The sequence below is a fragment of the Calidris pugnax genome, unplaced genomic scaffold (assembly GCF_001431845.1).
Source record: "Calidris pugnax isolate Ruff unplaced genomic scaffold, ASM143184v1 scaffold123, whole genome shotgun sequence".
NCBI lineage: Eukaryota > Metazoa > Chordata > Aves > Charadriiformes > Scolopacidae > Calidris > Calidris pugnax.
This window is the reverse complement of record NW_015090876.1, coordinates 402,756-424,804: the sequence shown is the minus strand read 5'-3', so window position 1 is coordinate 424,804 and position 22,049 is coordinate 402,756. Positions and strand designations below refer to the sequence as shown.

At 43.3% G+C, this 22,049-nt stretch overlaps 1 protein-coding gene across 2 annotated transcripts in view; it reads left to right on the top strand.

Moving 5' to 3' along the window:
* SDK1 (sidekick cell adhesion molecule 1) overlaps nt 1-22,049 on the top strand; it is a 411,416-nt gene that overhangs the window by 348,076 nt on the left and 41,291 nt on the right. For both annotated transcript variants that reach the window (XM_014946238.1, XM_014946237.1), the window contains 4 exons: nt 1,642-1,712; nt 6,314-6,449; nt 8,366-8,425; nt 10,445-10,546. In XM_014946238.1, the coding sequence (XP_014801724.1) occupies nt 1,642-1,712; nt 6,314-6,449; nt 8,366-8,425; nt 10,445-10,546 (369 nt within the window). The remainder of the gene's footprint in view (nt 1-1,641; nt 1,713-6,313; nt 6,450-8,365; nt 8,426-10,444; nt 10,547-22,049) is intronic.

Below are 22,049 nucleotides of genomic sequence, written 5' to 3'. Positions count from 1 at the left end.
TTTTTTTGTGGTTTAGTGCCTGAGATTGTTGGTTTGTGTCTGTGGGGTTTTTGGGGTTTTTTTTGTGGTTTATTGTTTTGGTTTTTTTTGTGGTTGGACTCGATGATCTCAAAGGTCCCTTCCAACCATGAAGATTCTGTGAGAGACACGGTGGGGGCATCACCGGTGGGTGGGTGCTCCCCAGCACCCATGAATTTGCTGCAGCCGCTGCAATGTGTTCTCCACCGTGACTGTGGAGAGAAAGTCCAACAGCCAATGCAGTTTTGTTCATAGGAGATTGATACAGGTAGTAATGAAATGTGGCTGAATTAATAACAGGCAGCCTTAAGTGTCCTGCTGTGCCCTCTGATAATGAATCATACTTTCAGGAGTCTCAAAATGGAATTAAACTCCGTTTGATTGGCTTCCAAACTCTGCACTAACCATTATCTTTGCAGAAATTGAATAATTTACAAGAGATCATTAAAAATAAATGTAGAACCATGCATACATTTGAAGAAGTTTCTTCAATTGTTTTCACTCACAATCCACATCAGTCTGCAATATGGCAAAATGGCTGAGGTACAAGTACGAAAGAATATGAAGCTCCTGGAAACACGAGCATTTAATCCTGCAGATCAGGGCTAATAAACTGTGAATGACATTGACAAGGCTTTTATTTTTAGCCTTAGAGATCAGCATCTAATTCCTTGATTGTATAAAGTCAATGCCTGAATGCAGAAGTAGCTCTGATGCCTTGAATGGTGAAAGGAACTCTGCAAAGAGTGCAAAAGCATTGGTGTTTATCCTTAGCCTGGGAAATGGGGTAATACTGAGATACATAAATATATATATATGGTGCTAGGAATTAAGTATATATATATATACACAGTGCTGGGAATTAGCCATATTTCATACGGTGCAAGGGATGACTAGTTAAATATGACATTGAGATATAAAAGTAGGAAACAATTTTGCCAAGGAATGTTTAAAGAATGTGATCTTAAACCCAGAGAAACAGAGGACAGAGCTCAGGGGTATCCTAAGTTAAACAAGAACCCGTGTAATGCTCAAACAATGTGCCTATCGGCCTTTCTGAAGACATCCTGACTCTCCACCTCCCTGCTGCACTGGGGCAGGCTGTAACCAGTACTAATGAGGCAGCACTGACTCACTGTTCAGGAATTTCAGATTTTATTTTCAATTCTCTTTGAATTTAGCTAGGGTGAATCCAGAGTTGTGCTTGGCCTCCTCACAATGCAGCGGGGAAGCGCTGAGAAAGCTTCTCACCTCCTTAACAAACTGAACGTTTATTCTGCTGAGCAAACCTGGTGCTGCCACTAGAGCATCGCCCTGTGGAGGGCTGTCAGCTCCTGATAAGCCTTCCCTTCTCCCCGTTTGCTGCTATAGCCTGTGTGTATGTGCTATAGGTCATAGGCACAGGAATGGGTTAAACCGTGATAAATCAAGCTGTCCTAACTAAAATAATCTGTGATTATGCGGCACAGACTCCTAAAAACAAGGTGGGCTTTGGAGACCTACCATGTAGTAGCTGGGATAAAAGGTTTTCTTCAGCAGCAGAGAATGAGAATCTGATGCATAAACTGTCCGTTTTTCACCCTGTAGCTCTAACTGCTCTGATTACCTTTATTTCTTGTTTAGTTCCAGGTGAACCACCCAGCTCAGTGTTGGTAACTCCCCACACGACTTCATCTGTCCTTGTGCAATGGCAGGTAGGGAAAATGAAAGATTTTGATGTTTCCGGAACAATTTTTTTTGTTGCTTTGACTTATTGACCTTGCTGGTACATTGCAAAGGACGTTTTCCTGAGCTGGAAGTGTTGTAATAAAGTTGAAGGACTGCAGTGACTTCCTTCTTTTCCCGGTCTAGGCATGTATTTCTGTGAGGGATGGAAATTTCTGGCAGTTCCTTTTACTGTTGTGCCCCGTGAGGGAACGCTTGGGAGGTAAAAGAGTTTCTGTAGCGATGCCCAAGATCGTTACTTGTACAGATTCTCCCGTCCTTTCGTTGGTATCAATAGACCTGCATCTTTACATCGAAAACATTCCACGGAGCGCGGTGCTGGTAAAGATCAGGTAATCAAAAGCTCACTTTGTACTGCCTCCTTCGGCTGCCGAAATAATCAGAAGCGTACGCTGCGCCTGAGATCCTGTTCCTACCTTTGAGGAACTCCACATGCCCTTTTGGCCCTTTGAGGGCTCAAAATTGAGATTTCTTCAGAGACGAGAAAGGAAGTTTGAGCTCTCCCTAATATCTCCGAGTTGGATGTGAAAGTATTCGTGCCAAGTTCTGCGTTTTATACAGGCATTTCCTCTGCCTTCCTTTATCTTTCAATACTGGCCTCCTGGGAGACGCTGGAACATTTTGTGACCCGGTGCCTGAGGCTTCTTTTTTTGCAGAGTGAGCATTAATAGAGGGAACCCAGTGGGGTACTGCACGTTAGCCATAACCTATCCCGGGAAGTCTCTGCCCACCCTGCTCCCAAGACAACATCCCACACACATAATAAGGATAACTTTGGACAGATTGCATTACAGTGAAAAATGTACATACGCGTTTACAGTACAGATGGGGCTCCTTGCATTTTTTTGGGGAAAAAAAAATAATATATATATATATGTATGAGGGTCTACAGTACAGATGGGGCTCCTTGCATTTTTTGGGGGAAAAAAAAAAAATATATATATATGTATGAGGGTTTGTTTATTGCTCTAGAGTAGCACTTTTGAAATCTGCCTGGCTGTACTGCTGGGTTACTGGCCCAAGTTCACGCAGTTTAATACTAAGCAGCATCGTTGCTTACAGCATGTTGAACAAATAGGAGACAAGTTGGACAGTTTTACCAAAGGAATTATGGAGAGATGTAAATCCATCGCCCCACCTACAAATAAAGCCCACAGTGGAGGGAAAAAAAAAGGTATAGAAAGAGAGGACAAAGAGGATGTGAGGCATGATGTACCGCAGAAATAAACATTCCCCCAATTGACTGATTATTGGTGTGTAGTTAATGTGAAATAGGTGGTTGTTTAGGTAATTGGATGCTTTTTATTTCATGAAAATGAAATGGGGTTGTTGTGCCAGAGCCATCTCAAGGGAGTTGTGGGTGATTATATGTCATTACTACATGTATATTAATAGGTCCTGGTAATTCAGCCGTACTATATTTTTCAAATAAACAAAAATCTTCAAGTCCCACAATAGCCTCCAATTAAGAGGAAGTTTCACAGCAGTGTCTAAGAAATAATGTAAACTGAAAACAGCAGTCAAGCTAAATGGGAGAGTAGATTTCCAAGCAAAGCTAAATTTTTAACTTTGAGCTGTGTTAATAATTCACAAAACAAACTCCACTTGCCCTATCTGTGCTTTCAGCTGCTTGGTCCAATCAGTCCATTATTTTTAAATTTAAAGTAGGAAGAAAATAAGTAATTTCCATTGAGGTCTGTTGTATCAATAATGCAAGGTTACTTCAAATGTTCTGGAGGATGTTACATCAGGATCATGCACTGTTCTGCTTCTACCGTAGGGATAACAATTATTCAGACTTGCATTTTAGTCTGTTTTTATTTTATTTTTAAACAGCACAAAAATGTTTCTCTTACTTCTGTACAACATTGCGGGCTGCCACTCATAATCATTTTACCTATTTCAGCAGATCCCTCAGGCCTTCCTACAAAATCCTAAATAATCCATTACATCAAAAGCAGAGTTTTGTCCGTGAAAGACAGATAGGAAGGGGAAGACCTGACCTTTTAGCAGAGTACCCTTTTCAGGAAAGAATCATCATTTCCCTGGCAAAGAGAACAACGTTTTTCAAGTCATTTATTTTCTGAGCTTTCCTGTCCTAAATTTAAAGGAAGGAAAAGTGGAGAATCACATGAAAGCATAAGAAAACAATGTTTGCTATCAACAAATCAGTGTTCTACCACAATGAGAAAATAAGCTTTATCTGTTAGGCAGAGTAGGGAGTAACAGTTTCTTTCTCTGCTTCAGTAGTGTTTTCCTTTTAAGATTCTGAAGGATATTCCACCTTAACCTTTTTTTAAATAAAAAAAATATATAGATTGATAAAATAGGAAAAGACATTGAATCTTTCCAAGACCCCCTTTCTTCTAGGTAATAATTAACTGGGATACAAATCCATGTAATGTCCATAGCATTGTTTTTCATGATGTTCAGTTCATTTCCATGCTGGGTAGGCTTGGTTTTCTCGCAGCCTTTCTCCTCCTTGGAGGTGATGCACCTGGTGATATCCTGGTGGGACGGTGCCTCTTCTACCCTGTCTCTCGTCCACAAGTGATCATGTTGTCTGTCAGGCAGTTCTGGAGAAGGCTGTAGCTTTGTTTGGTCTATTTGCTCAGTTCCTTGAACAAGGGGCTCAGCCTGAGACTAGGAAAGGCTGTTGTACAAGAGGTTGATTTATTTGCCTTGTAAAATGAAGTCTGAGAGGGAATCTGGTTGCCCTTTATAAAATACATCACGGGAGTAAACACCCCATAGGGAGAAGAGCAATTTAACCCAAAAGGCAATGTTAGCACAGGAACAAATGGTTATAAACTAGCTATGAATTATTTAGATTAGAAATTAAATGAAGGTTGCTAACCACCCAAGTAGAGAGGTTTGGATCAGCTTTCCAACAGGAATACTGGGAAGCAGAAAAATCAGCTTGTTTTCTGGTGGAGCTTGCTCTGTTTGTGAAAAGGACTTCAAGCAGTTGTTTCTGCAGTTGTGAGAGCCTGCTCTGGATGATTCTCAAGGTCCATCACATTCTTTTGTTGCTAGAGTGTTCTGTAATGAAAATGCTAAATAGTAGTGAAAGGCGGTCAGAGCTTCTCCAAAGGATGGAGCACAATAATGAGCATGACTGATGGTTCTCCAGCCATGCAGAGCAAGTACAGCGAGGTTTGGAATGGTTTGGATTGTTTTCAGCAGACTCTGGGCAGGACAACTGCAAAAGAAGTGGACTTCTTGCAGGATCAGTTTTTTCTCCTTTTTCTGGCAGCTGTGTAGCTTTCTTATACTCTGCTTCACATAATTTTCTTTTTTTTTTTTCCATAAACTGGAATCTTCCTACTTAATTCCTTCTGCCCTCATCCAAAGCAAAGTCCTTTACACTGAGACACGGCAGTCTCTCTCCTCTTGCCATCATGATGAAATAATGGAAAATCCTTGTAATTTCTGGAAGCAGAATATTAGGTTATTACCAAATATCTTCCTCTGTTCCTGTAAAAATATTCTTACTTTCTTCATTAAAATTACATGTGGTATTACCTTCTGTTGTGACAGTGTTTTACACCAGCGGTTCATTTTTCCACAATGGACAGAAGGTTTTCCTCAGTGAAGTTCTCAAGACTGTTGGGGATCTTTCTGGATTAAAGGCGAGATCATCATTAAAATCCTTTTCATTTATACTTTCAGCCCCTTAAATTTCAGTACAAGAATCTTTAGAAGATAAATGGCTCAGGGTGTCTTTTCTTCTCTGCACTTCTTAGCCTGTATTAGACTCATGAAAGCCAATTTTTTTTTTTTCCCAAACATGAAGAATCCTTTTCCTTGTCTTCATTTAATCAAGCCATTCAGACAAAAATCTCCTTTTCAGTGTCCTGGCTGTATATCTGTATCTGAAGGAAGATGTGAGGGGCTGCTGAAGGCTCCTTGCTGAGGCACTATGTCTTTGAGCATCTTCCTGCATGTTGCAGGAGGAAAAAAACCCTCCTCTCTGAGCCATCCCAATGGCCACACACACACCATGCTCTCCAGGCTGTTATGGAGGAGACCCGGGTTTGCCTGGACCCATGCAACAGACCAGAGTCCATCATACTGCGAGTCCTCTCTAAATGCCTCTCTGAGGCTATTAGACCTATTTTCATCTTCCTAATTAAAGCCAGGATACGCCAACGCTTTCTTATTTTCTCATCAGTCTTTCAGTAAAATAATGCCAAATGAAGAATGCTCTATGAACGGTCCCCAAGGAAAACAGCCACTAAAGAAATTCTCTCTTTGACAAAATCATTTCTTTCTTTTCATCTTAAGAAGTAGTAAAATACTGGTTTTCTATGCCACTGTTGGTGGCCTGCAACATGCATTTTTAGGAATGTATTTGTTTATATTCTTTCTCACTCTCCTTTTCGGAGAAGGAAGGGAGCCTCGCTCTTAGTGTGATGCATCAATTGTCAAGCTTTAAGTAAAGAGCCTTTTGTAATTGCCACAGCTGAGTGCAATCATCAAAGTTGCCTTTAACTAGTGTTAACTGCCTGTTATGAGGGATGTGTGTTGCTGTGCACATCTTAAGGTGCCTGTTCTTAATATTTTTCAGCCCCCCAAAGCTGAAAGTCTGAACGGTTTGCTGCTGGGATATCGGATCTACTATCGGGAGCTGGATTACGACACTGGAGCTGGAACAGAATCCAAAACCATCCAGAACCCTTCAGCTTTAAGGGCAGAGCTCACACGTAAGCCTGGGTTTTGGACCCTATAATATCCCAGAGTGGTAATCCCTCATTGTATCCACACCCTGTGTGCCCTCTTGGCCCGTGGAAATAACACCCAGTTGTGGCTCAGAGTGCTGGGCATAGTTTAGCTTTTACACAATCAGGGTGAAGATGCTGAAAAATGCTAATAACTCTGATCAGTATCGCTCATGATGGTGCACTCTAATCTATGTCAGCGTGCTTGAATTGATGTTCTGTCCCCCATGGACCCTCTGATTTCCTGCTTTCTGCTCCCTCTGTTTCATGATTACCCTGATATACTTTGTTCCTCCATCAACACAAAAAAGAGAGGGACTTCATTTTCCTCAGCTGGCAACCTTTTTCTTTCTTGTTATTTTCTTAATAGTTGATAATTGATATTCTGTTTTTCTTTCAGTAATATAAGAAAACAGCTGAGGAGAAATTTTAAATAGAATTTTTACAATTTCAAAGCTCTTGTCCCTATTTTGGAAGAAAATAGCAAAAATGAGCAAGAATTTGAAGGTGCATGCTTGCCCTCTTAGTCACTGTGGGTTTTGGCTCACATGGGAAGAAGGTGGAGAGGGAGAGGAATAATAGAAAAATGAAAAGGATTTTTAGACAAAGGCTAGAAAGGAAATCAAAGAAAAGAATAGGCAGAATAAGGTGATGGGAGGCAAAGATGTGAGCACTCAGTAGCCTGACAGATAACGGTCCAGCAATGAGTTGTGCTCATGGAGGGATCAGCTTTTGTCCTGTTTGATGTCAGTGGAATATTCAGAATAAGATAATACTTACTCTAAGAGCAGCAGAATAGGATAAAGTGAGGCTATTTAAATATCTTACATCATCTTCTATGTTTTCCTGAACCTGTAAAAGTGGTTTCTACAAAAGCAAACATGATTTTTGTGGGGGTGTGGAAAAAGTGAGTGTTTTAAATATAATGTAAGCACCTAATGTGACCTCACTTATATCCTCAGTCTTAAATGAGACTTTTCAGACTGTACACAGTTTTAACCAGGACAGAATAGAGATGTAAAGCTCCTATAGGTGTGGGTATGCATAAGGCTTTTTTTTTTCCTAGACAAAAGCTGAATGAGTGACGACGTGTATTATCATAAAATAATGACTTTGGATGCTCTCTAGTCTCAGAAGCCAGGGAGCCTGTGAAACCTCCCGCTTGCTTCTCTTCCCTCTTCTTGTCTGGCCCTGCAGCTATCTGCCTAATAGCTATGTAGTAGGAAAAAAACCACGTGCTGTACCTCTCTAGGGAGTCAAGAGAGAGAGAAAGGGGTGGGAACAAGTGTATTTTAAGATAAATTTCCCTCTTTCTCCTCATAATATGACAATTCTCACCTTAGTACGCCTCTGCTCCTCACTGACCTGTGGTTTTGCACAGCTTAGCATATTATTACAATTCGCTCACAGCAGGAATATTGAATTCTATAAGTGAAACTGTAGGAAATCTAACATGCATTTAAAGAAACGGGTCCTGCCCTATTGTAAGTGTTTGCTCTTTGTGGCCCGCGTTCCCGGTCTTTACCCTGCAGCTCTTTCAGGTTTTGAATTTTGCATGTTGAGAAATAAGGATGTAATACAGCATTGAGAGTTTTCCCCCTTAGAAATTGTTTCATTTTTTACTCATTTGTTCTGTTTAATCTAGGGGTCAGAACATTTCTGTGTTGTGTGTTTGCGAGAGTCTCTGTTTGAGGAGGAAATGAAACGGTCCCGTGTGAGTGAGATGCTTTTGATGTGTTACGAGAGAGTGATGTGATTTTATTGCCCTTGAAGGTATAGTCCTAAAGCTCAAACTGTGTATGTGTGTGCTGCATCATTTGCCTCTGTCTCTGCTGTACATCATTTGCAATAACTATTTCCTTGCACTGTAACAAGCTTTCTGCTTTGCTTACCCTGAATAGCCCAAAGCAGCTTCAAGACAGTGAACAGCAGCTCTGCATTAACGACGTATGAATTAACACGTAAGTGCACATTGCCTTTAGATGAGACTCTTTGTAATGGTTCAAAGTACACGATAGGCAAACTCCTATGGTTCTCCTCAGTGGATCTAGCAGAAATCAACACAGATTAATGATTCCGCTTTCCCAAGTTTCTTTTTCTTTAAGCCTTTGCTTTCCCTACATCAGGAGACATTGATGATGCAAGTAGGTAGCTGTTGCAAAAATGTGGCTGCTGGGAAGGTAAAACATTTATTGACTGTAACAACCCAGTATTGCTGATGCTAAATGAATTTTGATTCGCTTGCTGCATATTTTGCAGTCCATCTGAGTTTAGCTGTATCACATCATTAGTCCTATGATTCAAGCATTGCGATGCTCAGGCATTCCATGGAGGAGGCCAGTTTAGAGAGGGGCCCAATGAATTGATGTGCATCTCCAGAGGTGTTTTCAATTGGAAATGAATAAAATAGGATTCGACAGAGTTAAAAGCCAAGTTGCTTTGTGGTGATGATGGTTCACTAGATAGGTTTTGCCCAAGGCTTTTGAGTCACAGATTGTGATGGGCTAAAAAAAATAAAAATGAAGCCCTATCCCCACTGAAACTTGCATGCATGAACTCTCGTGTGTTCCATTTTCTTCCACATCCAGTTAACACTAAAATCTCCCTTGTGGCTTTTCACAGCAGCAATTAAAGTTTCCCGACACAAGCTGCCCAGTACTATATCCTATATATTTTACTATTTTTGCTGTGTTTGTTTATGAACTTGGCATCATTATTGCTGGTTTGCTTGCTGCAATGTTTGCAGTCCCTCTGAGTTTAGGGGTGTCAAATCAAAAAGTTAGTAACGTGTCAGGTGGCATTTACAGTGTGCCTGGGACCGGGGAATGCTCCTGGGCTCGGGGTCATATATAGGAGCATGACACTTGCAAACGCTTCTGTGAAAGTGAAATTAGACAAACCTGTGTGATTAAGCTTATTGAACCTTACCAAACCGATGGCGTAGTGTCAGCCACGGAGTTAAATATACAATCTGATTCATAGATAGCAGAGAAGATTATTGGCAAAGGGAGAAATTTGGACCCCTGGCCATGCGTGTCCTAATCAATTCAATGCTCATTTAAATACAGCAATTTATGTTATTGATCGCCCTCTTACTCTGATTTCACCATTAAATATTTTAGATTATAAATATTTCTGCTAGGATTGATTCTTTCATCCTGAAAATGCAAAATCTGAAATGAAACTGCTCAGGCGCTGCCTCCCCTACTGACATTGGCATGATTTTACTCCACCCTCATTTGCATCTATTAATTACCCTCATACAATTGGGTTCTTTAGATTTTTTTCCCACTGCTTTCACTCTCCTATCTCATCTGTCAGAGCGGTTTCTATATGTCAGTGAAGAAATTGGTTGCCTGGTGGCCAAATGGAGACCAGAATTCAAAGCCTCCTTTCTCTTTGTGATTGATGTTCAGGCTGTGGGCACTTTGAAGGAGAAAGACACCCAAGTAGTACTTCCAGTGGGACTCCAGATGTCCCACTGCAGATCAGCTTCTGCACCCTGCTTCAACAGTGATGTTCTTGAGCAGTGCAGATGCCAAATGACTCCTTGGATAAAAGTCCCCAGGATTAGGCAAAGCCTTGAAGCCATGCCCTTTCCTACCAGTAGAGATCAAAAGGAGCCCATATGTTGAACATTCAAAGCAAATCCTGCCCTTTTCTGTCATCAAGAATGACCTAGAGATGTTCTTCTAGTTAGTCACCCATCAGGATTGATTCCTGATTCCTCTTACTGGTGCAACACCAGGAGAAAATACTGGAAAATCCTGCCATTTCATTCCAAAGATCTTCCATAATTATGCAAATCCTGCCATGATGCGTGAATTAAGGAAGGATGGAAGTAGACATTACACTATTGTACTGTTCCAATGCTGTGTTTCACAAGAGAGAAATTTGGTGATAAAGAGGTGATAGAGTCTAAAAGAAGTCTATAATATAGCATAAATAATAATATATAATATAATATTTTACTTTTTCAGAGTTGAAGAAATACAAGCGATATGAAGTGCTAATGACAGCATATAATGTGATCGGTGAGAGCCCTACCAGCACACCAGTGGAAGTCTTTGTGGGGGAAGCAGGTAGGTAAAAGGAAAATTAGGTGATTCTTTTGTTGTTTTTTAAAGTACTGGCATGTTTTAGTATTCTTCTGATACTATTTAATATTTGTCCAGGAAAGGGATGATTTGAAAAACTCCCCAGTCATGATCACTAACAGTTTTTTTGGAGCATCCTCTCCTGGAATGGGTTGGCACTGGCAGTTTCTTGCCATTTGAAAGCCAGTTGGTCTGAAGGACTGAGGGGAGAAAGGGCATTTGAGAGAAAGAAGAGAAAATATTTTTGGAGTTGCAGGAGGATGACTGTTCATACCAAATTAGCTTGAGGGAAAAATTGACTCAAGTTAAAGAAGTGAAAAGTGGAGCACAGGAAAGCCACAAGGGAAAAGAAACAAAACTACAAAACAAGGGAGACTTGGAAAGCTGGTTCTTTTATTTTATAGCTCTCTGTGTAGAGACATTGCCTGAGCACCACACTGTGCTGTATTTTTATACTCTTGAAGTCAAGAAGACATTGTGTCCAGTTTAATGCCAGCTTTGGAGGCGCAGATGATGGTTACTCTTAGGAACATGCAGACTCTGTAGCTGCATCCAGCAGCTGAAGGTTGGTGGCACTATTTGTGCCTTTACTTATTATGGATCTAGTGTGTGAATCTGGGCAGTATTTATGAAATATAAGTTAAAATCCCTTCATTGGACTGCTGGAGGTGGAAATCGGGACCAGAGAGTTGACTGGGCACTTCTTGGAGTGTGTTGTGAAACAGGTGATTGTGCATTGCCCAGACAACCCGCAGCTGAGTCTGCTCTTCCCGGTAACTCTGGCTGAGAAGCTCAGGGCTGGAATAGCTGATGTCTTCCTCAAAGCCACCGTATTTATGGTGACCCCAGCTGGAGAGAGGCTAGCACCGAAATTGGCTGTTAGTTATGGTATCAATTTCTGCAGCAGCATCTTTTGAAGCTTAGAAGAAGAATAGGAGACACGCTCCCTCCTGTTGTTCAGTCCCGCCGCCGCCGCGAACGAATCTGATTACACTTTTGTTCTTCTGTCTCAAGGCTAGGATATAGAAGCTATCAAATGCAGCACTAATTCATTTTATTATTATTCATTAAGTATTCTATTGCTCAAAACTAAGCAAAGCACATTTCTTTAAACTCTACTGCGTATTTTTTTTTAAACCCTACTTAACCTTTTCATTTCAAATATGATGTTACATTCACTATCTTTCTCTGAAAACACCATAAATTAATCAGAGCAGCATAGTTCTGGAGAGACAGCTGGCAATATTTACATTTTTTTCTAGTTTGCTGCTGCTCCAACTTACTTCTGCAACTGCAGCAAAGAAAACCCCAAGTGGAGCCAACTGTATCTGGCTTCAAAACACATTTTTGTTTCAGAGCTAAATCTCTCACTGCTGCAAATGGAGCCAGCACATGCATTAATACACATGTACACAGCACGGAAAATCGGCTGGGGAAAACAAGGAAATGCTGTTAGATCATGTCTTTTAATCCCACAGTCCAGGTCTTCCTTATCGTGACTCGGACAGGGAACAGGGCAATGGAAGGAGCTCAACTTGGGAGGAAACTGAGATATTCAGGAGACCTCCTTTGACAGGCAGGGCTGGTATGGCTGAAGCTGTAGCATGACTCAGAGGGGTTTTTAGAGATGCTGGATTTACCTCCGGTTGGGGACAATCCAGGTTCATGCGGTAGAAATGATGAATGTAGGATCCTCCTGCCGATTTTCACTCTTGTTGTGTGAAGTTATTACGCTTTGTTATATAACTGCCTCTTCCCCCTCCAGATCCGGCGGTGATTTATACGGTGAGTAAAGTGATTGGAGCTGGTATTGCAATTTTAAGTTTTAAATTGATTTGTGACACCTTTTGGAGTTAAAGCGTGCTGTGGAAATACAAGGTTTGGTTGCTATTGTTTGCTTGATGTTCTTACCCATGGCAAAGGCAGTTGAGTGGCCAGCTGGAAAAAAAAGGGTCTGCTTAGCTCCAGCAATGGGGCAGCCACGTTAAAAATAGAGAAAACCTCCCCCATAAACAACAAATGGTGACAACGCAGGTGTAGCACCAAGCACCAAATGACTAAAGGGGACCAGTCCCTGGTCTGAAGGCCCCAGATAACTTACATCTCAGTACTGCTAAATGGTGCTTTGTTCTGCTGTAAGGGTTGCAGTAATTCTGGAAGGTGTGAGACCATGCCTGCCTTGGTTGTAAAAAGGAATATACATCACGTGCCTTTGGGGGAAATGCTCTGGGTTTGGGACCAGCTCAGCCAAAATACCCAATTCTGTGCAGTTCTGGTGGGTGTTTCATAGAGCATGGGGCACCTGGAAACAGCACTGATAGTTGATGTGGGGTTGAGCTTCTCTGTCTGGTTCAGCCAGACAAATGATGCAGAAGAAGTGTCTGTAGTTCCCTTCCTTCCCTCTTGCACTCTCCCCTGTTAGTCTGGTTCAGCCAGACAAATGATGCAGAAGGAGAAGTGTCTGTAGCTCCTGCCTTCCCTCTTGCACTCTCCCCTGTTGGATTTGAAGACTTTCTTATCATCATATCTGGATTTTTACAATAAAAGCTCCAGTAGGCAATGGAGCCCCCTGACAAACTTGAAGAAAAATGCCATTAAAAGCAACCTTCTGGCAGTTTTGCCAATCAAACAAGTAAAAAGCACCTGAACAAGGAATTTCTCTCAAGCCCTGGAGTTCTGTTGAGCTGTACCCCAGCCAACAGCCCCCTCAGGCAGCCCAGGCACTCAGGTCTCACTGGCCTCTGATGGGGAGGGGGAAATTTTGGGAGAGAACAACCTGCTGGTTGGCAACAGGCCAGACACGAGTAACAGACCCCTGTATCCTGACTTGCCTGATAAATAAGAGAGCTGAATGCAAGTGGTTTGGGGTTTTTGGGTTGGGTTTTGGGGGGTTTTTTGGGGGTTGGTTAGGTTTTTTTTTTTGCTACAGGTGGAAGGGAAATTTTGGGAGAGAACAACCTGCTGGTAGGCAACGGGCCAGACACGAGTAACAGACCCCAGTATCCTGACTTGCCTGATGAATAAGGGAGCTGAATGCAAGTGGTTTGGGGTTTTGGGGTTGGATTTGGGGGGATTTTTTGGGAGTTGGTTAGGGTTTTTCTTTTGCTACAGGTGAAGGGGAAATTTTGGGAGAGAACAACCTGCTGGTTGGCAACAGGCCAGACACGAGTAACAGACCCCTGTATCCTGACTTGCCTGATAAATAAGAGAGCTGAATGCAAGTGGTTTGGGGTTTTTGGGTTGGGTTTTGGGGGGTTTTTTGGGGGTTGGTTAGGTTTTTTTTTTTGCTACAGGTGGAACAAAACCTTTTTCTCATTATAGTAGCCCCTAAGATCAAAGCCCCAGGAAAAGTTCCATTTTGAGTTGTGCCTGAATGTTTGCAAAACTCACTGGTGTGGAGAGGAATTCTTCCCTACCTCAGGAGAGCAGGTTGGGCATCCTTGCACTCGGTGCAGCCGGGAAAGATGCGCTCCCTGTTCAATCAGTGTCCTTCCCCCACCTCCCTCAAGCATCATGATCCCTCCTCTCCCCGAAGCAGAAGATCCTTGTAATGTTGCCTTTCTAGAGCTGGCTACAGCCCTGCCCTGCTCATTAGAGAACCATGTGTATCTCCTGACAAATGACAGAAAAATTGAAAGCCACCACTTGCAGAAATGAGGAAGGGAGTCGCAGCCCCATCGGCAAGCCCCCTTCTCGCCTTGTTAATTCATTTAACAGTTCAGCTGTCAGGGATGCCACCTTTGATTGGGAAGGCAGTGAGAGTCTGGGTACTGATATTCATCCCAGCCCTAAATGCAGCTGCTACCAGAGGTGCTGTTCTGCTCGACTGAAATTAAGACTCTGTTAGAGCAGCCACTATATCAAGAGCATTATTCTACCAGGTCGCTGTCACTATCTGATTGTGTGGTGGGCTCTGGAGTTCAGGAGACTCCACTGCCTGCATTTTAATTAAACAGAAATCACAGGTTTGGGGCAGGTGTGCTTCACCTAATTTGGGAAGGTGAATAAAATGGAAGGCGGCAATACAAATCCTGTGCTAACGAGCCTGCAGCCTCCAGTGCTTCTCCCATATACTGCAAAGCTGTTCTGGATGAAAAATAATGGAATTCATAATTTCTTCCAGCAGCTGCTGCTGGAGGAGAGTGTGTGCGTGTAGAGAGGAGGTAGCAGAAGGGGTGAAGTGCACTGAGAGACAGTAGCCTTTAAACAGGTTGTAAATCCATTTGTGTGAAGAGGGGAGTGATGTGTGTCATTATAACTCATAGTGACATTGGTGACCTTCAGAATTCACGAGAACTGATGAGGCTGGTTTGTTGTTGTTGTTCTTTTAATAATGAGAGCTGGTTCTGCAAAGGGAAAGGCAAGGAGTAAAAAGAGCTGAGAGACAGAGATCCCCTTCTTAGAAGTCCTCTGTTGAAATGCTGCCTTGGTTGTACCATCATCTTTCACAAAAGGTTTCCTGGCTGTCTCGCTTTCTTCCAAGTGAAATTGCAGCTTGGAAAGGAGCAGGAGTGGGACAGAGGGATGACTGCTTCTTACCTCTCTTTTCTTGCCACCTTCAAAACCCTGAATCTACCTCCTGGTGCAAAGCCAGCAGACACCAAAGCAAATTTCCCACTGTTATCTCCAATTGTTTTCATCTGCCCTCCTGCCTGCGGCTCCACAGGTGTTCCTGGAGTTCACAAACTTTATTTTGTCCACCTGTAGCTGACACAGGGAGGGAAGCTCTGCTCTGCCAGTAATGTCAGGGGAGGTGCCCAGAGCTGCCTGGCCATCTCCAGCATTTTACAGACAAGTAATAGACACCATCTGGAGAGCTCCAAGACCAAAAATAGTGATTTAGGTTTGGGAAAGAGAATGCAAAATAGAGAGAAGCCATGCTAAGGAGAAAGAATCCTCGTAAGGAAGCAAAGACTTGACTCTGGGCACCTCTTTTTAAACTGCTTCTAGCAAAGAGCTCTTGTCCCTTCTTACCTGGTTATCTGTGCTCAGCAATGTCCCATTGTCTCTCATTGTGCTAATGGCAGAGGAGGTTGTCAGAACAAGGGCTGCTTTGTCCTTGTCTTGGTTTCAGCTGGGATAGAGTTAATTTTCTTTCTAGTGGCTGTGAGTTTCGGGTTTGGTATGAAAGGAATGTCAATAATGCATATAGTTTTGCTTGTTGCTAGGTGATGTTTACAGTATTCAAGGGCTTTTTTAAGCTTCCCAGAGAAGCTGAGAAGGAGCATAGACAGAACAAGGGAATGGCCAATGGAATATTCCATACCATAGACACCAGGGTCAGTATATAAATGGGGGTTGGCAGGAATCCGCAATCTCTGCTCGGGTCAGTCTGGGCAACCAGTTCACTGGGTGGTGAGAGTGACTTGTATCCTCTACATTCTTTTACCAACCCTAGTTGCTGGCTGAGGTTAAACCACAACAGTCCTTGAGTGTTTTCATCTCTTTCTGCACGTCTCACTCTTTTCACGTGTTCATACAAAATACCCTGCCTGGCATCATCTCCCAGTCGTAGGTCACTTTCTGGAGAAGGAAATCCCCCAGCACTACCTTGCCCCCCCCATTTCTTTTAGAGCACAGAAGCTTTGTCACCTTCCTTGTCCCACACGTAGCTGAGAAGATGCTGTGCAGAGAAGTCCCCTGTGCCTCCTCGTTAACAGCCTACAAGAGGAATGACAACATTTCAGCGCATTAGAGCTGGCAGCTTCTGTCAGTCTGCTGTGGCCCCCTTGGCTGTTTTCTCCTATCTGTTAGGGACACGTGGCCGTGTCTCTCGGTGGCTGGCTGTGTGTATGCAGATAGGCAGCACGTTGCTGCTGGCACAGCTGGAAGAACTGGGTGGGCATTTCCATCCCAGATGCCACTGGAGGAGGGAAGAGAAGGATTATCGTGGCCATTTCACATTGCAGTCATCTAAAACCTGTCAGCCTAGGGACAGTATCTTCCTTTGATAAACAAAAGGGGTTGGAGGGAAGCTATTGGAAAGTAGTATAATAAATACATCATTGGTTTCACTTGCTCAAACTTTGAACAAATAGATTGGCCTTCCTTGGCACTTTAAAAGCACTGAGCCTTTGAACCACCAAGGTATTTGCCTTTTAATTGTGACACTTCTGAACAGCAGCAGAAGGCTTCTTTTGGGGGATGGCAGGGTGTTTGAAACATTGATTTTCCATTACCCTCCCCTTTAAAGAGTCTCTAGAGCTCTTCCAGGATCATGCTCAGTTGTGAATGAGCTTTACACAGCCATCCTGGGAACACCCTGCTCCAGGGTTTCATCCTGTCCCCAGTGTCTTTCTCCACAGGAAGGAGAGGTCCAAGCCACGTTCTCCAACAATGCACTAAAAGAGCAGAGCAAGAAAGGGAAAGTATAGGAAGATGGAGGCGGGGGGGAAATGGGGGGAGTGGAGGGGAAGGGAAGTGGTGAGACATTTCCTGTTTGGACTGGGAAAGAAACCTTTTTTTTTTCAGTTTCTCTTGCATCAGTGGAAACCATTACACCTGTCTCCTAGCAGCATCCCATTTCTGAGAGTAGGATCAGCCACCGGGCACATCCCATCAGTATTTTGTGGTGTATTTTAAACTCCTCCAGACTCACTCTATACATGGTTTCCACTTGGGGCTTGTCTGCAGCAAGTCCAATTTGGATTTGTTGTTCCCATCAATGCAGCTCCACTGGTGGTAATAGCAGTATAGATAGCACTCGGCTGCATTATCTAATCCTGCAGGGCTGTGACAGGATAGTAAAAAATAACAAACTAAAGTGTGCCTACATTAGAGCATTAGTCATTGCTTGTGTGTTACTGGTATTGCCGCACTGCTGGGGAATTACGGATATGAATTTCTATATAAACCTTGGCTCCCTTTCCTACTCAAACTGGCTATTTATTTTTTTTTTTTAACGGTAGTTTCACATTCTTAATCTGTTTACAGATGAGCACAAAGGTTTTATAATTAAACTTCCAAATTTGGTAGCTTAGCGCAGTAGCTGCTCTTCTAATGGTTATGGCAGAAAGTAACTGTGCCAGTGTGAGTCTGGAAGAAGTGTCCTTAATGTCAACATGTCAAAAAGACATCCCTGCAGCTCTCTGGAGACTAAAATCTAATGTCAAGGCAGGAGGAAGCAAAGTCTAAGTGAGAGTCGTACTGCTGTCAAAGCAAGTTATTCTACCATATAGGAAAAGGAATTTTAAGAGAATGCACTGGAAAGCAGTGTCCAGATTGAGACATAGATTTGATGGGCTTATTTGACATCTTTAATTCTCCATTGACAGTCCAGAAGCTCCCTAAAATGATTTGCAATGTTTTCATGCTGCAAGTAAAAGCTGAATGCGCGCCTCATTAACAGCTCATTAAGTTGTTAATATTGGTCATAAGCAGCCTTTGGTACAGCACAATGCTTTATACGGTGCGGCAGCTCCTGCTTAGCTCTGGGTTTAATTGCCTCTTTTTATCACGTCTGAACGTAAGAAAGATGTTTCTGTCCAAGCAAAAATATCATCAGGTTTTGATCAGCTGAGCTTGCTTATCCTTTCCACGGCGATTGCTGGTGTGGGTGGCGTCGGGCTGCGATTGCCACGCGACGTTTTGGCTCAGATGATGAACTTCCATCTCACAAAGCCAACAATTGGAGGTCGATTTTCAGCACGGACTGCAGCCCGAGACAGACTCTCCCTGCTCAAATTCATCACCAGGACTACTCCCGTCTTTGTTCTGCAGTTGGTGGGAGCAGCAGTGGGAGGGGTAGGACAAATTAGCTGTTCTGCTGCAGTGTTATATGGCCTGTGAAGAACCCAGAGCAGGGACATCCCTGCACAGTACACAGAGGGAGGAGAAGCCTGATCGTGTATGCAAAGCCTCGCTGAACTAACAGCAGAGCTACTCCATTAAAAGCAAAGGAATTAACCTTCCTTTCAAAAACATGAGCAATCAGTAGTAAAGTAAAACGGGCCATAAATTGCACTGGTAAAGAAGTGGGGAAGCCCCTGGCTGATAACTCATGTTCAAGCAGACACAGCCTGGAGTTGGAGTATTTTTGACTAAAGGGTAGTATTTGCAGCCAAATTTCTATTTCCTCTAATTGTGCAGTCCTGCTCTGCTTGTTTTCAGTCATCCTGGGATATGTCAGCAAAATGTTGTAAGTATTTTCATCTGGGTCTCAACTCCCGTGGCTTTGCCTCCTCTGTATGGCTGTGCTGTGAAGCCAGCTGTAGAGAAACGCAGTTGGTTTTCTTCTCTGACATCTGTTTGCTGTATCCATCGTCAATCATGGAACTGGAGGCACTTCAGGTTGCCTGTTGTAGACTGAAAACAAAAAAGTTGCCATTTTTTCTTACAAAAGTATGAATTAGCAGTATTCCAAAACATTTTGGCCGCAGCAACCCAGACACTGAGATGATATGGGACCACAGTGATGAACTGAGGGATGCTGTGACTGCAAAATAAATAAGGAAAGAGAAAGTTCTCACTCAAAGTCAAGAAAACGTAAATTTAACCACTCTCTCCCCAGGAGCACAAGACCATGGTCCCTCATGGGATCCCTGGGGTTCTCAGACCATCGCAATCTGTAAATCCTAAATTAGTTCCCCATGGGGGTCAGCTCCCCAAACTTAGACTAAAACATAAATTTAATCTCTCTCTCCTTGGGAGCACAAGATCATGGTCCTTCATGGGATCCCTGGGGTTCCCAGACCATCGCTATCTGTAAATCCTAAATTAGTTCCCCATGGGGGTCAGCTCCCCAAATTTGGACTAAAGCCACAGTGAAAGGTTGTCGCAGTGGCAGATCTCACCTGCTGGGTTTGACTTCTTTCGATACGGCTTTTAACATTTGGTATATGGCAAACCCAGTGGAGATTCACCCTAATTATTTGATACGCTCTCTTGACTTTAGTGGAGCATGAGGAGTTGTTGGTGCTTATTAGGCTGCAGTAGGTGCTGCCGTTACTGTTAGGGAAAATTAAGTGGGTGCTTTTGTCAGCTGCCATGAACTTGTGATATTATGATATTAGAGTGTGGGATTAACAAATCATAATGAGTGGAACATGACTATAAGAGGAGGAGGAGTCTTGGGAACCACGGAGCCTGGGGAAATAGTTTGAAGTAGGTAATTTGCCTTTGTCTAATGGGTAGATTTTTTAAAGAGAGTGGAGAGCGGTACGTTCCCACTTGGTGCTTCTCCCACTCCTCCTGGTGCACGTGAGGGAGGGTCAGGCCAGAGTATCCAACACTGAGTGGTTCCTCACCGTTCTTTGCACCCTTGAACAACCTCTAGTACCTCCTGGGGGGCGACTCCTGCCCTCATCAGAGCTGACTCCGCTCTCAGTTACACAATTTCCACCCTGGGTCAGCTCCATGAGCTTCAGCAGAGCAAACCCTGATTTGCATTGATGTAAGTGAGAGGGGATTTTAGCTCGTAGGTTTATGCCTGTGTTTGTTTGCACATACCTGATGCTTGTCAGGCTCTTGCTGTTCCCGCTCATGGGGCCGTCTCTGCTGACTGATGGGCCGCCTGCCTGTGTGTGACCATATCCTTGTTGACACAAAAGAAATAGAGGAAAAAGCTCATTTTGCCATTTTCCCCCTTCCCATTTTAACCACCTGTATGCCCTTTCCAGAGGCAGGCTGACAGTTTCATAAGGGCTTTACTTCTGGGCAGGGCATTCTCGGTCCCTTGATGGATAATCTCAGTATGCAATGTGATAGCCTACTTTAGATTTGTATTAGCTAAGTAGAACTGTGGACTTCAGCAAAAGAAAAGCCTGTAGCTGTTGTTTGCAGGCTCTTAACTGTTTTGCACTACTGCTCCATGAGATTCACCTCAGTGGTAGGTACTCTAATGCGATCACGGTAACGTTTTCTGCATCGCTCGGATCGTGTCCGTCCCTGGATTGCACCTGGTTGGAAAATCTGAACCCCATATTAAAAGATTATTAATCACAGCAACAGATTTTTCCCCACCGCTGGAAGAGATGGTGAGGGACAGGATGAGAATTACTTCTGCTTGAGTCACTTGCTGGTTTATGAAAGTTCTTCATGAATAAGTCATATCCGTGGAGGTTTCTTCAGAACATGATTGCCTCCTCAGTTCAAAAAAGTGGCATAGGCAGATAACCTCCTGGAGTCTGGGTCCCTGGAAAAGGATACTCCATTTCTAGTCCTTGTTTTATTTCAATGTTTTTCTGATAGGTGCAGTGAATGTCATCTCTCCCTCTTCCCTCCCTCCACCCCTGCCTCCCTCCCCTACCTCTGCAGACGCTGAAGACATGCCTAGCCAATGCTGGGAAGCTTCCCAGTGCTAAGCAAAGAAGCTGGGGATGTTACATTGGGGTATCATTTGCAGCTGCTTTTATTTAAGCTTTTTCATGACTTTAATACCGTAAAAAATTTCATGTGGCAAAACACAGCTACTGTACTTAGTGTAGTATGCAGGGAGGGGGCCAAGTATTTGCCTACCCAGGTAATATGGCACTGAATAAAGCAATTGCAGGTGTGCTAGATTCCCAAAGTCCCCATCCTGACAGCCATTCCCTTTCTCCTCTCCACCCCTTTTTCTCCACTGAGGTAAGTTTGTGTGTTTATCTTTCTATTTTTGCATTAGATTGTCACTGCTCCCTCTCCAGCAGTGTTCATGAGGGTGACAGAGTTGTTGTTCAAGTTCTTCTTGCATTGACTTTCGTTGGTCTCTTGTAGGCTAGGAAATGTTCAGTTTCTCTTATACTGATCTGTGCAAGTAGGTAAATCAACACATACATCAACATCCATGAAAAAAAAAAGCTTACTGATCTGTGCAAGTAGGTAAATCAACACGTACATCAACACCCATGAAAAAAAAAGCATCTTTCCTATTAAGACTGGCTTTTCCAACTGCTTTGACTGCCTCTCCCACCCAGTAGGAGGTTGGACACCTCAAAGCTGGGGCAGAACGCACTGCTCCTTTCCCAAGACTCATTTCGAGTCGCGGGGTGACACAAGCCTGATGAAGTTAATAACTGGCAGAGCCCTAGGTTTTGATGCCAAATTGTCATGCCTGAATAAGAGGGTAGGAGCACTCAGGTCCAATGGGGTTGTGTTGGAGGGGCATGTGGGACTTACTGCATCTGAAATACATCTGAGTAACCCCAGAAAGAGCATCCCTTGGAAAAAAAAGCTCGTACTTCCATCACAAAATGTAGCCTAGCTAAAAACAGCCAGAAATTGGTGGGAAACGTCTTTCACGTTCTAAATATAGCTTGTGCCGCTTTGTCACAGCGGAAAGCAGCTTCGCAGTAGCTGTTTTTGAAGCACAATTAACTAATTGTTATTGAACTAATCAGCGTCGCTCATGCAGCACTCCTGATGGCGCAGAGGTGCCGCCTGCACGGGGGAAGCGTTTCTCGCTCCCACCTCTCTTTTTGCAGGAGGTGTGAGAAAATGGTCAATAAACACTGAACATTTTTTGCTCATGCTGCTTTGCCATCGTGGAAGGAGTGACTGCAAACAGCTGCAG